This window comes from Mesoplodon bidens (genome assembly GCF_964165515.1).
Source record: "Mesoplodon bidens genome assembly, chromosome: 7".
Taxonomy (NCBI): domain Eukaryota; kingdom Metazoa; phylum Chordata; class Mammalia; order Artiodactyla; family Ziphiidae; genus Mesoplodon; species Mesoplodon bidens.
Window position 1 is genome coordinate 24,594,042 of NC_138164.1, and position 21,222 is coordinate 24,615,263.

The window sequence follows — 21,222 nt, forward strand, 5'->3', positions numbered from 1 at the left end:
GTCCCTGGATCACGGGACCCTGGCAGTGGCGGGCTGCACAGGCTCCCGGGAGGAGAGGTGTAGACGGTGAACTGTGCTCGCACACAGGCTTCTTGGTGGCAGCAGCAGCAGCCTTAGCGTCTCATGCTCGTCTCTGGGGTCCGCGCTGATAGACGCGGCTGGCGCCCGTCTCTGGAGCTCCCTTAAGCAGCGCTCTTAATCCCCTCTTCTCGCGCACCAGGAAACAAAGAGGCAAGAAAATGTCTCTTGTCTCTTCGGCAGCTCCAGAATTTTCCCGGACTCCCTCCCGGCTAGCTGTGGTGCACTAGCCCCCTTCAGGCTGTGTTCACGCCGCCAACCCCAGTCCTCTCCCTGCATCCGACAGAAGCCCGAGCCTCAGCTCCCAGCCCCCGCCCATCTGGCGGGTGAGCAGACAAGCCTCTCGGGCTGGTGTGTGCCTGAGGGCACCGATCCTCTGTGTGGGAATCTCTCCGCCTTGCCCTCCACACCCCTGTTGCTGTGCTCTCCTCCATGGCTCTGAAGCTTCCCCCTCCGCCACCTGCAGTCTCCGCCCGCGAAGTGGCTTCTAGTGTGTGGAAAACTTTCCTCCTTCACAGCTCCCTCCCACTGGTCCCTATTCTTTTGTCTCTGTTTTTACTTTTTTCTTTTGCCCTACCCAGGTACGTGGGGAGTTTCTTGCCTTTTGGGAGGTCTGAGGTCTTCTGCCAGCGTTCAGTCAGTGTTCTATAGGAGCAGTTGTGTGGATGCATTTCTGATGTATCTGTGGGGAGGAAGGTGATCTCTGCTTCTTACTCTTCTGCCATCTTCTCAAATTTCCAGAATGCCTTTTAATATTGTGCTAAGCATTTTCCTCAGCAAATCTCTTGGGTTTTGACTGGCATGGGTTAAAAAGCCAAGATAGGAAATATTTGTTAAGGCAGACATCATAGGAGGCACGTGAAAAACCCAGAATTTCATAAAAATTAAAACCAGGAGTTCCCTAGAAGATACAGTTCATCACAAATAGTATTAAGTGTACTTTCAGCAATGAATAATGAGTATAAGTATATAGAAAATGGCATTTTTCTAGTCACATCTACCCTCATAATCTCACACACAGTTTAATTACTTGATTACAATTTGCAGAAACTTTGATCTCTGACTAATGACTGTTAGAAGTTTTGAATTGGTACAAGGTCTAAACACAGCTAAACAAAACACTGACAGCTGGGTTATTGTGACTAACGGTCATGCCTTAAACTAATCTCAAACAATTTCTTTCATCTTAGCCTCTTAGAAAAACCTAAGCCTTTTGTCGTCAAAAGTTATGTACTGGGCTTCCCTGGTGGCACAGTGGTTGAGAGTCCGCCTGCTGATGCAGGGGACACAGGTTCATGCCCCGGTCCGGGAAGACCCCACATGCCGCGGAGTGGCTGGGCCCGTGAGCCATGGCTGCTGAGCCTGCGCATCCGGAGCCTGTGCTCTACAACGGGAGAGGCCACAACATTGAGAGGCCCGCGTACAGCAAAAAACAACAACAACAAAAAGTTATGTACTTATGGTCCTAGCAAGCCCTATGATAAAAAACACATCTAACAACTAGAGGTGCTTCCAGCAGTAGAGAGTGCCTCTCATTGGAATTCTTCAAGCGGATTCTCTCCTTGAGTATGTCTCTGGCCTGGTTAATCTGAAAGGGTGGAAGTTATTTACTGATTGATTGATTGATCACCACACGTGACATGTGGGATCTTAGTTCCCTGACCAGGGATCGAACCTGTATCCCCTTCAGTGGAAGCTTGGAGTCCTAACCTCTGGACCACTGGGGAATTCCCCTTGAAAAGGTGGAAGTTTAGATTGGATGGTCTTTGAACCTCCTTCTTAAGGATTCCTTCAAAGATTCTGTAATTGCAAATAGTAATGTAGTAGTTCTTGATGTGGCCATTGACATTGCCGGCCTGGGTTTCTACTCATGTCTCTTCTCACTTCACTGCCACATCTACACATTCCCTACCCACAGGGGGCTTCTCTCTCTTATGTTGCTCTATTCTTTCTAGAATGAATCTTTTTCGAAGCCCCTTCTCTAAGGCCTAATTCAATTTCACTTTCTATTCTATACTCCACTGTATCTCTAATAAAGTCTAATTCATGTTTATATCCATGTCTTCTCCTCATTCCACGTTCTTACTTAGTTCCTTGCTTACTGTGACTGTACAATAATTTTTAAAGATTAAATTAAATAGGGAGGCTCTTAGAACTACAAGCATCAAACAGAAGGCATCTGTCACCAAACACACATTTTGAAAAGATCCAATGTAGGTAAATGACTGAATGTGATAGATATCAGATTAGAAGTCATGGAATTTTAGAGTGGGAAGGTACCTGTGAGATCATTTGGTCTGACCTCTTGATTTCATATCTTGACTCAAAGGGTGACTAGCTAGAGATCACACAGCTGGTCAATGGTAGGTCTGGGGCTTGAGGCCTTGGGAGCTCTTAGCAAATGTAGGTGCATCCCTTATATGGCTACTCATTGCCCACCAAAAATTGTTAAAAATAGAGCAGATTTAAGTTTGACTTTAAGACACAATTTGAGGATAGCAAGTCTCCTGTAATAGTTTTTAGAGTGACTTTTTCTGCTTTTTTTTGTTTAAGAAATGTAGTTTAGACTTTGTTACTTCATTTTGGCTGGATTCTGTTGGTGTCTTCCAGGACAAGCTATTATCATTTGCATCGTTTAATGGTTTGTTATTCAGGCAGGCTCAATAAAGCACTTAAGAGATTGGAGTTCTGTAGCTGGAATAAATAACACAAGGCAAGGTGCCCATTCCTATACTTGACATTGCAGTGAAAGGCGATCAGTAAACAACTGTGGACAGGATCAAACAGGCTGTTGGAGATTTTGGGGCCTGCCTTGTCCAAGACTAAACAGACACAGAACAAATCAGGGACAAGGTTAAAAAAAGAACAGGATGAGCAATCAAAAAAACATCATCAGAACATTATTAGTAAAAGGAATATATTTTAGCCTTGAATGCACTTTACCAAATTTGTGACTTTAAGAATCCAGTGAATGAAATCTCTTTTTCTTTTATCTTACAAAGATTTTGGATTTACTATAATTTTGGCACTCTTAATCCCCCTGCCTTTCAGACTGGCAATATCAGGGGTGTAGCAAGTATTTTCTTGACCCAGGACCAACAGGTGATGGAGGAGTCTATGATGAAGATGAGCAAGAGTATTTGCTGTGAGCAAGCATCTGTCTTATATGGTGGGGTTGGACACTTTGTCAGGGAGGTGGTGTCTGTTTGCTCTCTCATAATAACCTGTACTTTTCTGTGGCTCTTAGCCCAATTACATTTAAATATTGGTTGTGTGATTCTTCTGTGTCTGTCTAGCCTTCTGTATACTCCTCTTTGTGTCTCTCTTGTTCTCCTCTATATTCCAGCTCCTCTCATAATGTCTCCCGCATATCACATACTTAAATATTTGTTGACTGAGTGAATGGGCACATGTCTACTGGACTTAAGGATAAACACAGGTGGGAGTGTAGAGGTAAACTGCATAGGCTGTTGGGCAGAATTCCTGGGTTCATCAACTGGCTCCAACACTTTTATTTATTTATTTATTTATGGCTGTGTTGGGTCTTTGTTGCTACATGTGGGCTTTCTCTAGTTGCAGTGAGTGGGGGCTACTCTTCGTTGCGGTGCATGTGCTTCTCATTGCGGTTGCTTCTCTTGTTGCACAGCACGGGCTCTAGGCACGCGGGCTCAGTAGTTGTGGTGCACAGTCTTAGTTGTTCCACGGCATTGGGATCTTCCCGGACCAGGGCTCGAACCCGTGTCCCCTGCATTGGCAGGTGGATTCTTAACCACTGTGCCACCAGGGAAGTCCTCCACCACTTTTAACTATGTGAATTTGGGCAACTCATTTAACCTTTCTGTGCCTTTGTTTTCCTCGTGTGTAAAATGGAGATTGCAGTTCTAACCTCATAGAATTGTTGTGAGGATTAAATGAGTTAATCCAGGTAAAGCATTTATTACAGGGCTGGCAATAATAAATGCTCAATAAACACTGACTCCTGTTATTACTTAATCATCTTTTAGCTGAGAGATGTTTTAAGCCGTCTGTTTCTCCTTCCATGCAGCTTTTGGATTGCTTTGGGATTCCTGTGTTGATGGCTCTCTCGTGGTTTATTCTTTATGCAAGATACAGAGTGATCCACTTCATCGCTGTGGCTGTCTGTCTGTTGGGCGTAGGAACTATGGTTGGTGCAGACATATTAGCAGGGAGGGAAGACAATTCAGGTGAGACTGTGTTACTTGTTTCTGGTTTAGTCACAGGAAATGTCTTGCTTATATCCTCACTTTTATTGTGCAAAGATAAAGTAAAAGGCAGAGAATGTGTCCTGATTAACTATCTTTAAAATTTTACTTTTAGATTTGCTTGCTTCTGGTACTATAACCATTTCCACAAAGCAGTCTTTATGTTTCTACCGGCCCTGAGTCCTTGCTGTGTTTTGTCACACTAAATAGTTGGTTTTGCTTCATGAGAGAGAAGTTTCTTTATATATTTGCAATAATCTTTTTTTGGCCCATACATTTGGATTAGTTACTGGAAATCCTACTGTAGATTCTTGGTTTTTGTTTTCATCAAAAAGGAGACTTTGTGTTCACTGAATGATCTCTTTTTTCAGTTACTCTGTAGATGAGAACATTTTGATATTCTTTATGTCAAGGTTCAGATAGTTGATAATGTAAAATCTAAATAAGGTCTATGATTTCACCCAATATACAAGTGACTTCAGTGTCTCCTTTGATTGAGAAAGTTACCTTTCTTACCTAGCTTCCTTCCCTATAGTTTTCAATGAATTCCCATCAATAATTTCCATTAATTTCTAATGTCATAGAATCATTTTCTTAGGCCTTACATTATGGCATACACCACCATCTTCCAATCTGTTAGTCTCCTGAGGATCCAAAATAAGAAAAATGAAAGCAGAATTGTGCCAGAAAGTGAGACGGGCAAGAGTCTTTAAACTTCTAAAAATCAGAAATTCTTCTTCTGTAAAATCTTACTTAAATAAATATGAGCCAGATAAACTCCTGGAAGCAAGCTGGAGAGTTTTCCCTAGTGACAAATGTATTCTTTTTTGTGGCTTATCTCCTTATAGGTAGTGATGTACTGATTGGTGACATCTTGGTCCTTCTTGGGGCTTCCCTCTATGCTGTTTCTAATGTGTGTGAAGAATACATCGTGAAGAAGCTGAGCAGACAGGAGTTTTTAGGAATGGTGGGCTTGTTTGGAACAATTATCAGTGGCATACAACTGTAAGATTCTAAACTTATCCTTAAAAACAATATAAGCAAATATGTCATAGATGATTACTTTCCAGCTACTAATATTCATTGTTTATTTGGCCCAAATTCACATTTGAAATCAGTAACTTGCTAAATATCTATTAGAAGATTTTTGAAACATCAAGGATTATGCCTCATTTTCTTATACATGTGATGCTTGATTACTGCTTATAATGTGGTAGACTTTATATTACCAGTGAAAACTCTCTTTTTCAATTATTCCTAGAAAATATTAACTTCCTGTTCAAAGGGAACACATAGTGTCATGTTTTCCTTCTGTAGTTGACTACTGTAGAGTGCTTCTAAGGGTGTCAAACATGTGTTTATGGACTCCTCTGGGTTTTATTCTTTGTCATTTTAATTAAAGATAGTTATTTTTATTCTCTAAGAAAAATTCAAAAGTCAACATAATTAATCACCATGGTGAAGTACTTAAAGCTTGAAGCAATTTAATTGCTTATAAAATAGTGAAAATTAGTATAAAGATCTCTCTGTGACCTCTTGTTTTAATCACAGATTGATTGTGGAATATAAGGATATTGCCAGCATTCACTGGGACTGGAAAATTGGTATGTACATACATAATAATTCTTGTTAGTCTTTCCCCTAACTGACACACATCAAGAAATAAATACTTCATTTTAGTAATATTATTTAGACATTTTTATATAAAATCACAGAGTAATTTAGTACACAGAGAACTATAGTGGTTTACATTGAGTTTTCTCTGAGAACTTGTAAATAAACCCCCCCATAAAAGTTAATCCTTAATCTTTACCTTCAGGAATAGCCTTTCTTTACTAGGAATTCTGAAAAAGACTGACCTTTGGTCACACTAACTTTCAACTAGATCTGTATCTCGAGTCCTCAGACTTTTTGTGAAGGTTGTCTGCTTGATGTAATTTGTGAAGTATTAACCTGAATAATCTGGTGGTGTGTAATCACCACCACGTTCCATTGCTACTCTCATCTGATAGGAAAGATTTGAACCTTATTTAATGATGCGTGGAAAGAAATTAAGTACTACATGAAGTGTCATTGAAATTCATTTACTATGCTTGAATGATTTCATTCAAGTAAATAACTTAGATTGCCTGTGTGTGTGTGTGTGTGTGTGTGTGTGTGTGTTGAGCGAGGTTGGAGAAGTGGTTGTGAAGCAAAGATAACTGCTATAAGTATTTATCTCTTAGCACCCACATGACTAGCTCTTATGAGATGAACAAAAGATAATGGGCCTAACGACTATCCTTGATACCCGAAAAATACTTTATTTTGATTCAACCACACAAATCATGTCCAACCATGATGCCTTTTATCATTGGCATCTCTCTGCCCTGGGCAGGTGGATAACATGGGGTGATAAGAGCTGTTGACTTACACCATAAGCAAGATTCTATGGCCTCGATCATCTAACACTCTGTTGAATTTTTTAAGTTCTTCATCATATCTTGTTGTTATTTTTTTCCTGAGAGCTTTGTATGTCTCATTTGCAATGCTTACTGTTAACAAGGGGCTTTGTGGATGGTATGTTAAAGGATCAGGGAATTTTATATATCAGTCAAGCTTTAAAAGCACAGCGCCTTTAACTTTTGGTTTTTTCCTATAACATTAGCTATTCCATTTTTTTCACAGCCCTGCTGTTTGTAGCATTTGCCCTCTGTATGTTTTGCCTGTACAGCTTCATGCCACTGGTGATTAAAGTCACTAGTGCCACTTCTGTCAACCTGGGCATCCTGACAGCTGACCTCTACAGTCTTTTCTTTGGACTCTTTCTGTTTGGCTATAAGGTGAGCAAATAGATCTTGTTCAAATCAGAACACTTTTTTTGGTTTAAAAGAAGTAATGGGTTTCTTTAAGATGTTAGATCCAGAAATGAAACCTTCTCATCTTCTTGGCAAGAATTTCTTTGGACACTCTCACTCCAGGCAAATAGCATGTTAGTGTTATTATAAGAGTCTTGCTTTGAGAACTACTGCCTTAGAAATCCATCTTTCTGGGACTTCCCTGGTGGCTCAGTGGTTAAGAATCTGCCCGCCAATGCGGGTGACACGGGTTTGAACCCTGGTCCAGGAAGATCTCATATGCCGCGGAGCAACTAAGCCCGTGTGCCTCAACTACTGAGCCTGTGCTCTAGAGCCCGTGAGCTACAACTACTGAGCCCGTGAGCCACAACTACTGAAGCCCGTGCACCTAGAGCCCGTGCTCTGCAACAAGAGAAGCCACTGCAATGAGAAGCCTGTGCGCCACAACGAAGAGTAGCCCCTGCTTGCTGCAACTAGAGAAAGCCAACGTGCAGCAATGAAAACCCAAAACAGCCAAAAATAAATAAATTTATTAAAAAAAAAAAGAAATCCATCTTTCCATAGTAGAAAGCTTGTTGACTTGGCTGCTATTACAGTCATTTGAACAAATAGTTAGAATGTCGGCTGTTGCTTGATAATTTTGGTTTTAGCTGGGGATAGCAACTCTATTTCTTTATCCATGTAAAATTTTGTATCTGGGTGGAAATTGCTTGGCACTGATTTACACTGTTCCCAGGAATTGGCCAGGAACTCACAATGCCTATTTCAGTGTGTTCTCAGAAATTTCTGCTTAAGAAGCATAAACCATTTTTGCTTTTACATGTCACAGGAACCAGCCGTTATCTTCACAAACTTGCTGGTTAAGGTATTCCTGAACTAAGACTGAAGAAGTATTTATAGCTTTTTGGTGGCATCATTAAAAAATAACAAATGTCAAAGTGAATCAGGGAAGTGATCCTGACAACCCTAGATTTCTTTTTCTATGATAGCAATCATTAAGGGGTACAAAGGGGGCCTTAAAAGTGAGTTAAAAAAAAAAAGTAAGTTAGCTGTTCTGCGGTGCTGTTCTGCGGTGATGTTCTTGCATTTCACATGGCCACCACTAGGGGACCATGGTGTTTTATTCTGCAGTTCAAGGCCAGTTGACGGCTACCCATACCCAGAGAAAGCTTGAGAGCTCTGCAGTATAACATTTGGCCCCGCTTACCTGTGCTTTTTTTTTTTTTTTAAACTAAACATATTGAGGTAACTTTAGTAGTTTAACTTTTACTTTTCCCTCATTAGTAAAATAATGTCCAAGGAGGAAGTAAGGTTAAAGAAATAAAAGCTTCAAAGTGAAAGTACACTTGTCGCTACCTATTATAAGCTCCCTTAATGTAGATATTTGCTTTTTAACTGTATTAACTTCAATGAGAAAAAGCCTTGTGTGTCATTTTTTTTTGGCCACATTACAATATTATTCTCAAAAGTGGAACATGCAAACTATAAGTTCCTTTGCAGTTCTTTTGCTTTATGTTTCTTTGTCCCTGCATGTCTAGCAGCTCACTCATAACTCATATCAGATTTTATTCTTTTTGGTCAAAGGCTGTTTCAAGACTTGTAAAGAGGAGGTCTGCTATGATCTTCCGAGTAAATTACAGAGGTGGGAAATCACTCAGAGCATAAAGACGATATCTAGGACCTTAGAAGAAATTTTTAAAGACAGAATCATAAGTTCAATATGTCACTAATTAAAAAAAAAGTATAGTATCTAAAATAACTTTGGCTCTGATATTTTGAAACACAGTTGAAAAAGACATTAAACAATTTCTGTATTCATTGGTGTCAGACTCTGCCTCCTCTGGATTGATCTTGAGTAAATACTCACTGAACAGAGTAGCCACAAGAAATTTCCTGTATAGATCCAGACACAAAGGGTAAAATTTAAAAAACAGCCTCTGATTCAGGAGACTTATTATCTCACTCCTTCAGAGTCTTTCTCTTCTAATAAAGGTGTCTCCATTTAATCATGTGCCTTCTTAAGAGGAACAAGATACTTTTTTCTTATAAACATTTAAAACCACCAAACCAAACAGGACATGTTTTGAATAAGTTACTTAGGTTTTCCCACAGGTAACAGTGAACATTCTATTGGAGAGCATGATTGACCTTCATGATACTGACTTTAAAAGTTTAGGGTAGGGCTTCCCTGGTGGCGCAGTGGTTGAAAGTCCGCCTGCCGATGCAGGGGACACGGGTTTGTGCCCCGGTCCGGGAAGATCCCACATGCTGCAGAGCGGCTGGGCCCGTGAGCCATGGCCGTTGAGCCTGCGCGTCCGGAGCCTGTGCCCCGCAACGGGAGAGGCCACAGAAGTGAGAGGCCCTTGTACCGCAAAAAAAAAAAAAAGTTTAGGGTACTCTAAATAGCTTTAACTCCCTTTAATCTTTTCTGAATCATTTTCCCCCCAAAAAAATTTATTCAATACCAGCTATGTGCTGGGTGCTGTGCTGAGATTGGATCCAAGAATGAAACCTGTGGAGGAAATTAGTTTGGCTGCTGCTCCGGGTGACATTATCACTGGCTTTGCATCATCACTGAATCCAGTGGAGGCCTTCCAGCATTGGGGAGGGCTGTGGCTATTCCATTCCTTAAAAAGTTCTAACGGTTTAAGGTTAAGAAGTAATTGAGCATCTATGAAACATTAACATGTTGAAGCCAATGGTGACCCATAGAAGCCCACACCTGGAGATGACTGTAATCTACTTAATACTCATTTCAAAACCCATTTCATTTTTTCCTTCTACCTTTGGGGGTATATCTTTTTTGTTTAAATTAATTTATTTTATTCATTTATTTTTGGCTGTATTGGGTCTTTGTTGCTGCGTGCAGGCTGTTCTCTAGTTGCAGCCAGTGGGGGCTACTCTTCATTGTGGTGCGTGGGCTTCTCATTGCGGTGGCTTCTCTTGTTGCAAAGCACAGGCTCTAGGAGCGTGGGCTTCAGTAGATGTAGCACGCGAGCTCAGTAGTTGTGGCTCATGGGCTCTAGAGCGCAGGCTCAGTAGTTGTGGCGCATGGGCGTAGTTGCGGCGCACGGGCGTAGTTGCTCTGTGGCATGTGGGATCCTCCCAGACCAGGGCTCAAACCCATGTCCCCTGCATTGGCAGGCGGATTTCCAACCACTGTACCACCAGGGAAGCCTGGGAGTGTGTCTTACTTTTTCTTCTCTCTCATCTTCTTTCTCTTCTTCTCCAAACCATTCTGTTTTCTTATTGTTTCACACCAGTGTTGTAAGCTGTGCCTAGGGTCTGAATCTGGGTCTCTCATGGTACCATGCTAAACTTTTAGTCTCTCCGCTAAGTAAGTGGGACTAGTTGTGAGGTGGGATGCAGCTGGGTTATCACAGAGAAAGGCAAAAGTCCATTTCCTAAAGATCCAAGAATCCAGTTGGCTGATGTGGTGGGTGATGTGGGCAGAGCTCACACATTCACCAGTACACACACACGGGACAGTTTTGGTCATTAGCATCTCCTTGGGCAACTTTCAGGAAAAAAATTTATGAGAAGGTAACCCTCAAAGCTCCGTTGACAAAAGGCAGCAGCAAAGCTGTGTATGTGAGGGAGCACTGTCCATAGCCAATTATCTCCTCCTAGTTTTCAGGACTCTACATCCTCTCTTTCACCGTCATCATGGTGGGGTTCATTCTGTACTGCTCCACCCCGACACGCACTGCAGAACCGGCTGAAAGCAGCATGCCACCAGTCACCAGCATTGGAATTGACAACCTGGGACTGAAGCTTGAGGAGAACCTCCAGGAAGCCCACTCTGCAGTCTTGTAGCTGGAGAAGAAGGCACACACATACACCTGGGGTTTCCTGGGAAGCTGGAAGCTGTCACCTGGATAAAGCAGAGCCTACTGCCTTGGGATACTTGGAAAAGTATCAGACTCAGAGTGAATACTCTGTAGCATTGGATTGGATCCAGTGGTTAGATTTTACAAAGGAATACAAAATAATGTATCAAAAGTAGAAATTCCAAAATAGGGCAGAAGCCAAGGCCAGAATTGTGTTTCTGTGTGTTTGAGGGCCAATACCTATTAGTGTCAGGGAGACAAGGAATGGGGCCCACACTGGGGTCTTAGAGGTACAAGTAGGAAAGCAGGATTGGATAGATACCTGGGTGTGAGCCAGCCTCAGGACAGAGCCTGAAAGCAGGCTGTCCAGGCTGGGCGGGGTAGTCAGGAGGAGGGGCAGCCCAGGATGGTTTTGGAGTAGGTTTCCTCATTTGGAGGCATCTGAGTTTTGTCCTGCTGAGGCAGTTATTGTCCTTCTACAAGCCTTGTGGCCTTTAGGCCACTAGATGAGGTCTGGTGACTGATTTCACATGTTGGGAACATGGGTGGGACAGTACTTGAGTAATCCTGAGATACAACTGTGAGTACCATAGAAGCCGTAAAGTAGAGTACAGTAAACCTAGGAACCTTCTCCCAATCGTTATTATGCCACTTCTTAGCAAATAATGTGCCATGAGATTTTTATGATACTTCTTCAATACAGAGTGTTAATATGTAGCATCATTATGATATCAACTACTAGTATGCCACTTTACAAAAACTCTGTATGTAAACTTTTTTAGGTAAAAATATAATAAAGAAATTGAGGGTAAGTGTTCATATTATTAAAAAATTTTGATTTCATGGAAATATATTTACTGTGTGGTTGTTTTGATTACCTAATTCCCCTTGTGGATTTTAAATGACTTAATATATTCAAGCTTTCCTCATATCCAACTTTTCAGAATCATGTCTTCTTAAGGCGAAGCAAACCTATCTATTTGGGGCTCTGCCAGAATGGAGGGGAAATCAGAGTAAGCTCCCAGATCATTTGCTGGAATAAACATTTAAAATTTTTGAATTACCTTAATGGGTTTTTAAAAAAACCTTTTTGAGTGAAATAACCTTTCATTTCCTGCAGCCAATTAAAACTGATGTTTGGTTTTCACTCCTTACCATTAACAACTGTCAGTGAGTGGAAAAAAGATTATGTTAAAATGTTTGGCCTTTTGGAGAAGACTTCCAGTTTGATTAATACACTGATTATTTCTTAAAATATCTTGCTTAATAATAAACCTGTATATATAGGGATAGTGGTGAAGTAGAGAATCTCAGGTGACAATATCCCACATGTCTGTTGAGGCTAGGCTCAAATGTCATCTCTACTGTGAAGGCTTTTTTAGGCCATCTGGGCTGGGTCCCCCACCTCCTCTAGGTTCCCAGGGCCCTTGCTTGTTCACATCTTCCTCGTAGCACTTATTGAATTGAGGTGTTGCTCTTTACCTGCCTCTCCTCACCACGGGTTGAGCTCTTCCAGGTCAACAGCAATTTATCACCTTTCTAGTCCTTTGGTCATCTTACTTCTTGAGTGATTATTAAATAAATTTTGTCTTTGGTCTCAGTTCAGAACGTTTAAGGGGAGATATTGATCTAAAGTGAGGCCTTTTATGCAGATACATGTCTATAGGGAATAAGTTATCCTACCCTACTCTCTTTCTACCCATCACCCTTAATCCTGGTGTTTCTCCTTGCTTGCTCCCTTTGGAAAGGGCAGAGGAGTTCCAACCTGGGCATCCCAAATTAAAACTCAGAATAGTGTTCCAAAGAAGCAATGCTATGAATGACATTCAGCAACTAAACAATAGTACTGCAAGGCTGTGCAAGGTTTAAGGAAGTTGTGAAGACTGTCAGTTTAACCAGCCTGCATAATACCACTTTCATGGAAGATGGGTTTTCAAACATCTGACTTACACACAAGCTTCTTATTTATTTATTTATTTGTTTGTTTGTTTGTTTGTTTGTTTGTTTTTGGCTGCATTGGGTCTTTGTTGCTGCGCACGGGCTTTCCTCTAGTTGTGGCAAGCGGGGGCCACTCTTCATTGCAGTGCACAGGCTTCTCACTGCGGTGGCTTCTCGTTGAGGAGCACGGGCTCTAGGTGCGTGGGCTTCAGTAGTTGTGGCGCACGGGCTCAGTAATTGTGGCTCGTGGGCTCTAGAGTGCAGGCTCAGTAGTTGTGGCTCACAGGCTTAGTTGCTCCGTGGAATGTGGGTTCCCGGACCAGGGCTTGAACCCGTGTCCCCTGCATTGGCAGGTGGATCCTTAACCACTGGCCACCAGAGAAGCCCGACACACAAACTTTTGAAACACAACACGTTCTTAAGTTGAAAACCTCCTATAAATTCTTTCTCAGCCTATTAGAGCAATTTTGATTTTTCTATATTTTTTGGAGATATTTGTGCCATTAAAAAAAATCCTGCTGAATAATATAATAGAGTTGCTAGGTCATTCCCTAGTGTTGAATAGGGGTAATAAATTGTGCAATTGGACTGTGGTAACACTGTAAGAAGAGAGGGTTTTGCTGGCGCCATTTTCATTATCTGCATTTTGAATCTAGGTTCTCTTTTGTGGATGAGTAGTTAACATTTCTCACCTTTCTGATACCAATGTCTCACAGAGAATTGGCATGTAAGATCAGTATTTCCAGCAGGTGGCGCTTTAACAATTATAAAAAAGACCTGTGACATAATCTTTCATTTTGTAGTGCCTCCATAATGTTCTGTTAAATCAAAGTGTTTTGTTTTAAGAGAGGGTATTATGATGACTGTCCTCAGCAGGGATTGCCTTTGATTAACAGTTGAAGAATGCAGGTGTCAGAAAAGTTGAAATATCCTTTGCAGGTCACATAGTTTGGTGGCTAAAGTGAATACAGGATCCAGGATTCCCTTCAGTTTAGTTGGCAGCCTGAAGTTCCCACTGCTTCTTGAAACTGAGTTCTGAGGGGGCTGTAGTCCCTGTGGAATGCACCTCCAGTGAGAGGAACTGGGAAGATTTTCCTGTAAAAACTAGCTTGATGGTGCAGTTTTCTCTGCGGCTCTGGAGCCTGCCCTTTTAAGAAGCTGTCGACATGCATCTCTGTGAGGTCTTCTGTATGCCTAGTCACAATTCTCTTTTCTGTCATTACTATGGTGATGTACCATTTTCATCCACATTTAATCACTTAGTATCTGGATATATCCTCAGCCCTCAAAAGATACCAATAAATCAGGGAAATTCAGCAAATAGCCACTTAGCTTATTAAAAGGCAAGAGATTTATGAGGAAATTAGGTAATGCTGAACATGCAGTTCTTCAATAGTATTTTTATAAAGAGTGTTTTGAGAAGTCTGTCTATGTATATGTGGAATATCGAGAGGAGTAAAGCCTCTTTAGGATAGCAAAATTTTACCTGTAGGATTTAATGTCCCAAAGTTTCTTCCCCCAATGCTTTCTTCATACACTTTATTCCTGGTTTAAATATTGCCCTCTTTAGAAATCTTAAAGTGCAGACACTTCTGGAGAAGAAAATTGGAAAGGGGAGAGAAATGATACAAATAAAAAACATGGGCCATTTGAACAATTATTGGCTCCAACTTACCATAACAAGCATTCAGATGGTGCCATATAATCATCACTCAATGAGCTATTCTTCACAGCCTGCCCAGTGGGGAGGTCAGACTCTATACACCAGGTGAACTGTAGAGGACTTACAGTGCTAGTAGCCGGAGCTTGGTGTCCCACTTTCCTTGACCTCAGATGTTGCCTTCTTTCTGCTTGGTGACTGTGCTTTTCCACTTTTCCCTGAGTATTTCACATTCTTTCAGATTCATATTCTGACTTTGGTCTTGTGGTCCCATGTGGGACCTTATCCGCCTTGGTCTTCATAAAAAGTCCAGTGCAGGTACCTTTACATGTTGGGACACACACAGACACACACACCACCATCACCACCATCACCAACTCCTACATAGACCACTCCCCCTGACATCTTATTTTTCCAGAAATTGCAGTTGGTTGATAAGATTGATTGAAGCAGTTTCAGGGAATCTGCCCTCACCCCTGACACACATCCAGAGGCATTTCTATAGAACTTCAGTTTCCTAGTCCAGCTGTTGGATTAAGTGTACAGGCATACCGCATTTTATTGTACTTTGCTTTATTGTGTTTTGCTGATATCACGGTTTTTTACAAATTGAAGGTTTGTGGCAACCCTGCATTGAGCAAGTATATTAACACCATTTTTTCCAACAGCAAATGCTTACTTCATGTTTCTGTGTCACATTTTGGTAATTCTCACCATATTTCAAAATTTTTGTTATTATATATTTGTCATGGTGATCTGTGATCAGTGATCTTTGGTATTACTGTTGTAATTGTTTCAGGTGCCATGAACTGTGCCCATATAAGATAGTGAACTTAATTGATAAATGTTGTGAGTATTCTGACTATCCCACCAACCAGCCATTCTCCTGTCTCTCTCCCTCAGCCTCACTATTCCCTGAGACACAATAATATTGAAATTTGGTCTATTAATAACCCTACAGTGGCCTCTAAGTGCTTAAGTGAAAGGAAGAGTCACATGTCTCTCACTTTAAATCAAAAGCTAGAAATGATTAAGCTTAGTGAGGAAGGCATGTTGAAAGCTGAAAAAACTAGGCTTCTTGAGCCAAACAGCCAAGTGGTGACTGCAAAGGAAAAGTTCTTGAAGGAAATTATGTGCTACTCCAGTGAACACATGAATGATAAAAAAGCAAAACAGCCTTATTGCTGATGTGCCGAAAATTTTGGTGGCCTGGATAGAAGATCAAACCAGTCACAACATTCCCTTAAATCAAAGACCAATCCAGAACAAGGCCCTAACTCTCTTCAATTCTGTGAAGCCTGATACAGGTTAGGAAGCTGCAGAAGAAAAGTTTGCTCTTGACAGAGGTTGGTTCATGAGGTTTAAGACAAGAAGCCAGCTCCATAACATGAAAGTGCAAGGTGACTCAGTAAGTGCTGATGTAGAAGCTGCAGCAAGTTATCCAAAAGATTAGCTAAGATAATTCATGAATGTGGCTCCTCTAAACAACAGATTTTCAGTGTAGATGAAAGAGGCTTCTACTGGAAGAAGATGCCATCTAGGACTTTCAATAGCTAGAGAGGAGAAATCATTGCCTGGCTTCAAAGCTTCAAAGAGCAGGCTGACTTCCTCATTAGGGGTCTTTTTGAAACAAGTTCTACTGTGGGTAAAATGCTATCAAACAGCATTGCATGCTACAGAGAAATCATTCATGAAAGTAAGAGTAAAGTGATGCAGCAGACTTCATTGTTGCCTTATATTAAGAAATTGCCATGGCCGCCCCAAACTTTAGCAACCACCAACCTGATCAGTTGGCAGCCATCAACATTGAGGCAAGACCCTCCACCAGCAAACAGATTAAGACTTGCTGAAGCCTCTGATGATGCTTAGCACTTTTTAGCAATAAAGTATTTTAAAATTAAGTTATATACATTTTTTCTTAGACACAATACTATTACACACTTAACTGACTACACGTAACTTTTATATGCACTGGGAAACCAGAAAAAATTGTGTGACTCACTTTATTGTGATACTTGCTCTATTGCAGAGGACTGGAATCAAATCTGTAATATCTCCAAGATATGCCTGTATATAGTGACTTTACTTGGATACAGTGGGTATACACAATTTATTTGGTCTCCCATCAATTTAGAGCATTCAATAGGAGGGGGAGGGTCAAGTCTTAATATCTGATCTGATAACTAAAGTGTGAGACATGCCAGAGCAGGGGGATTTGGCTTAGTTGAGAGCTAAATTTGACAGGTAAGCACAGTCCTGAGAACTCTTTGGTCATGACATAGAAACATGGTTCAAGTCCACATCTCCTTGTGGAGAGCAGTGCAGGAGGAATCTAGGCTAGGCCAAAGGACACTGTCTGGGAGATCTATTTGCAGAGAGCAGGGAACTCTCAAATTGCCTGGAGTTCAGTGGCCACATGCTAATCCTTTAGAGGAAGGCTGGCTAGATTATGGGAGGACACTCACATAGATCCCCCAAACAGGGATGCAGTGGGCAGGGAGAAGAAACTGGGGAAAGTGTGTGTCCTAGGCCCCTGGTAATAGGATGAGTTCAAGAAAAGTAACTGGGGGCATCAAAGACAGACAACTCAATTTGGCCCTCAAATAGGCCTGTGGCCTTAGAATGTTCTTTAACCTTCTAACATGTACATTTCTCCAGCTGACTATCCTACCATTAAGCTCAGTAAGTTGAACTGAAGCACATCATGGTTTCTATCTCCTTCACTTCATCATCTGCCTCACCTTTTAACATAGCAGGTGGAGAAATGTCCCTTTTAGAAGGTTAAAGCACATTCTAAGGCCACAGGCCTATTTGGGGACCAATTTATAACAATTAAAAACAATACCTCTTTCAATTTGGTTATCCTTTTAATTTTCTTCCCTCGTTACTAATTTTGCTGTTTCAACAGTGATAGATAATGCAGTTGGGAATAATTCACGTGTTTTCAGCTGAGTGGGACAAGAGAGGAAGGGCTACGAGTGCTCCGAGAAGGGAGAGAACCCTGTGGACTCCATCTACTAGGAGGAGGAGATGGATTTGAGCTGAAGCCTGGACAATGAAGTAAGCGTTAAGTACAAAAAGAAGAAGTGGAAGAAGGACTTGCCCCTAATATAATTAAAGAATTATTATTTAGATACATGGAGAATTATGAGCTTTAAGCATTGACACTCAAGAACAACCATTTGACAGTTCTTGATTTGGTAGCATTCAAGCCTGCCAGAGAGTGTTTTTAGTCCTTGGGAATTTGAAAATAAGTTCTGAGCTTCAGTTTTTGGCTGCTTCCCAAACACAGGCCCGCTACCCAGGGAACTATTAGACATGCCAGCCAGAATAGTTAATGTGCTGCTATATTAAACCCTGAGAGAGATGGAGTTCTTCATCTACAGCTTAAAAGAACCATTAACGAAAAAGCAACCAAACCAAAAAACTCCTGGGTGAATTGCAGTTCACAAATAGATTGGCAAACCTGACCAGTAGCTCTTCTGGAGGAAACCATCAGCCTTGGGATCACAAAGCAGCTGGCATAGTGATTGTGAGCACAGCTGGGTACAATCCTGGCTCTTCCTATTGCTGAGTGAGCCTCCAGCAAGTGATTTCATTTGTGTGTCTGTTTTCTCATCTGAAAATGTGAAGATTAGGTGAAAGAATGCATGTCAAGTGTTGAGCACATGGGGTACTGCCCCTCTGGCAATGTTTGGGGCCCACTGTCCTCTGAGGGGGCTGGTTCTGCCTACCTAGGCTTGCAGTCACTCTCTTCATAACACTTTGGCTATTTCAAGTTTCATTATCTCACTACCTTGTTATCTTAAGACCCCCAGCTGTTTCTGTTGTTGACAGTGAAGAAGGAAGATCCAAAAATAAAGGAAGTGCAAAGTAATGTCATTATTAATGTCACAAATATAAACTACTCCATAAAGTGGGGGCACTGTTATGTCTCATTTATTTTACTAATGAATTATTCTAGAACTCATAATCCTATTAGTAAGAAGTTCTCTTTTTAGGGGCTCTCCCCATTTCCTGAATTACCTGAAAACACAGGGGCTTCAGCAATTCCAAATGGTTGAGGGGTACTTTCATTCAAATTTTGTACCAGGTAGGCTGGACTGCTTATCCTGCATTTCTGTTCCAAATTGTCCTGATGGTAGATCCTTTGCAATGTGGCACTTCATGCACTCCATCAACCAACTTTTCTTTTGTCAAATTATTTGTCATTGATAATTTACTCTAAATGCCATGATTTTAGCAATTGACCCTCAGTTTGTTTTTTGGTTTTGGAGGAGTCAAAAGCCCTCCAAGTCCATATTCAATGATCTCCAGACTGACAGACGAATGGAAAATATCACCAGGTATAGTGAGTATTCTTCTATTACTATGTCTCCTACCAACACAGCAAACGATTCACCTATCAAATGTATAGCACAAGCAACTACATTCCTCCATTCAGAAGGTCCTGCTGTATTTCTGTTACTTCCCTACCTTCAAGAAGGCTAAGGACCAGTTCACAAAGTTTTCTTGTAAGTATCTGACCTCAGGTACAACTGTTCAAGTGGCATATGTACCAGGTCTCCCCCATTACTTACTTACATACTTCCCTACTCTGCTAACTAAAATGTGGGGTACTACTACCCGGGGACCTTTGAGATAACAGAGATTGTCAGTCCAGTGGCCTTCCATTAACAAGAATGCTTACTACAGCTTTAATCATAATAACAAAATGTTGGAAACAATTGATCCATCAACAGGAGAAAGGATTTATAAATTTTGGTATATTTGCAAATGTACTAACACTCAGAAACAAAAAAATATACACTACTGATAAATGTAATAACATGAATGCAAAATATTATATGAGTGAAAGAAGTCAGTAACAAAAGAGTACATATTGTATGATTCCATTTATATGAAGTTCAAAAGCTAATTTATGGGAATAGAAATTGGGATGGTGGCTGCCTCAAGACAGCACAAGGGTTATTGGAAGGGGCATGAAGGAACTTTCTAGGATAATGGAAATAGTCTACATCTTGCCAGGGAGTATTGATTACCTGGTTATCTAATAGTCTTTTTTTTTTAACATCTTTATTGGAGTATAATTGCTTTAAAATGGTGTGCTATTTCTGCTTTATAAAAAAGTGAATCAGCTATGCATATACATATATCCCCATATCCCCTCCCTCTTGCATATCCCTCCCACCATCCCTATCCCAACCACGTAGGTGGTCACAAAGCACCGAGCTGATCTCCCTGTGCTATGTGGCTGCTTCCCACTAGCTATTTTACATTTAGTAGTATATATAAGCCCATGCCACTGTCTCACTTTGTCCCAGCTTTCCCTTCCCGCTCCCCGTGTCCTCAAGTCCATTCTCTAAGTCTGTGTCTTTATTGCTGTCTTGTAATCTCTCATGATGTTTTTTTTTTTTCTTGTAGTACACGGGCCTCTCACTGTTGTGGCCTCTCCCGTTGTGGAGCACAGGCTTCGGACACGCAGGCTCAGCAGCCATGGCTCACGAGCCTAGCCGCTCCGCAGCATGTGGGATATTCCCGGACTGGGGCACGAACCCGTGTCCCCTGCATCGGCAGGCGGACTCTCAACCACTGCACCATCAGGGAAGCCCTCTCATGATCCTTTTTATTTCTGCAGTGCCAGTTGTTACTTCTCCTTTTTCATTTCTAATTCTATTGATTTGAGTCTACTCCCTTTTTTTCTTGATGAGTCTGACTAATGCTTTATCAATTTTGTTTAACTTCTCAAAGAACCAGCTTTTAGTTTTATTGATCTTTGCTATTGTTTCCTTCATTTCTTTTTCATTTATGTCTGACCTGGTCTTTATGATTTCTTTCCTTCTGCTAACTTTGGGGTTTGTTTTTTTCTTTTTTTCTAATTGCCTAAGGTGTAATGTTAGGTTGTTTATTTTCTTGTTTCTTGAGGTAGGATTATATTGCTATATACTTCCCCCTTAGAACTGCTTTTGCTGCACCCCACAGGTTTTGGGTTGTTGTGTTTTCATTGTCATTTGTTTCTAGGCATTTTTTGATTTCCTTTTTGATTTCTTCAGTGATCTCTTGGTAATTTAGTAGTGTATTGTTAGCCTCAATGTGTTTGGTCCTTTTACAGTTTTTTCTTGTAATTGATATCTAGTGTCATATTGTTGTGGTCAGAAAAGATATGATTTCAATTGTCTTAAATTTACTGAGGCTTGATTTGTGGCCCAAGATATGAACTCTCCTGGAGAATGTTCCATGAGCACTAGAGAAGAAAGTGTATTCTGTTGTTTCGATGGAATGTCCTAAAAATATCAGTTACGTCCATCTTGTCAAATGTGTCATTTAAAGTTTGTGTTTCCTTATTTATTTTCATTTTTGATGATCTGTCCATTGGTGAAAGTGGGGTGTTAAAATCCCCTACTATGATCGTGTTACTGTGCATTTCCCCTTTTATGGCTATTAGCATTTGCCTTATGTATTGAGGTACTCCTATGTTGCATGCATAAATACTAACAACTGTTATATCTTCTTCTTGGATGGATCCCTTGATCATTATGTAGTGTCCTTCTTTGTCTCTTGTAATAGTCTTTATTTTAAAGTCTATTTTGTCTGATATGAAAATTGCTACTCCAGCTTTCCTTTGATTTCAATTTGCATGGAATATCTTTTTCCAT

General features: G+C 40.9%; 1 protein-coding gene across 4 annotated transcripts in view; it reads left to right on the top strand.

Annotated features, from left to right (window-relative positions):
• Positions 1–21,222, top strand: part of SLC35F2 (solute carrier family 35 member F2) — a 117,696-nt gene that overhangs the window by 41,378 nt on the left and 55,096 nt on the right. For 2 of the 4 annotated variants that reach the window (XM_081238739.1, XM_081238740.1), the window contains exons 4-7: positions 4,124–4,283; positions 5,150–5,306; positions 5,853–5,905; positions 6,969–7,123. In XM_081238739.1, the coding sequence (XP_081094865.1) occupies positions 4,124–4,283; positions 5,150–5,306; positions 5,853–5,905; positions 6,969–7,123 (525 nt within the window). Of the gene's footprint in view, positions 1–4,123; positions 4,284–5,149; positions 5,307–5,852; positions 5,906–6,968; positions 7,124–10,768; positions 11,798–18,956; positions 19,081–21,222 lie in introns of those variants that run through there. The other 2 variants (XR_014016214.1, XM_081238738.1) reach the window with 2 other exon arrangements.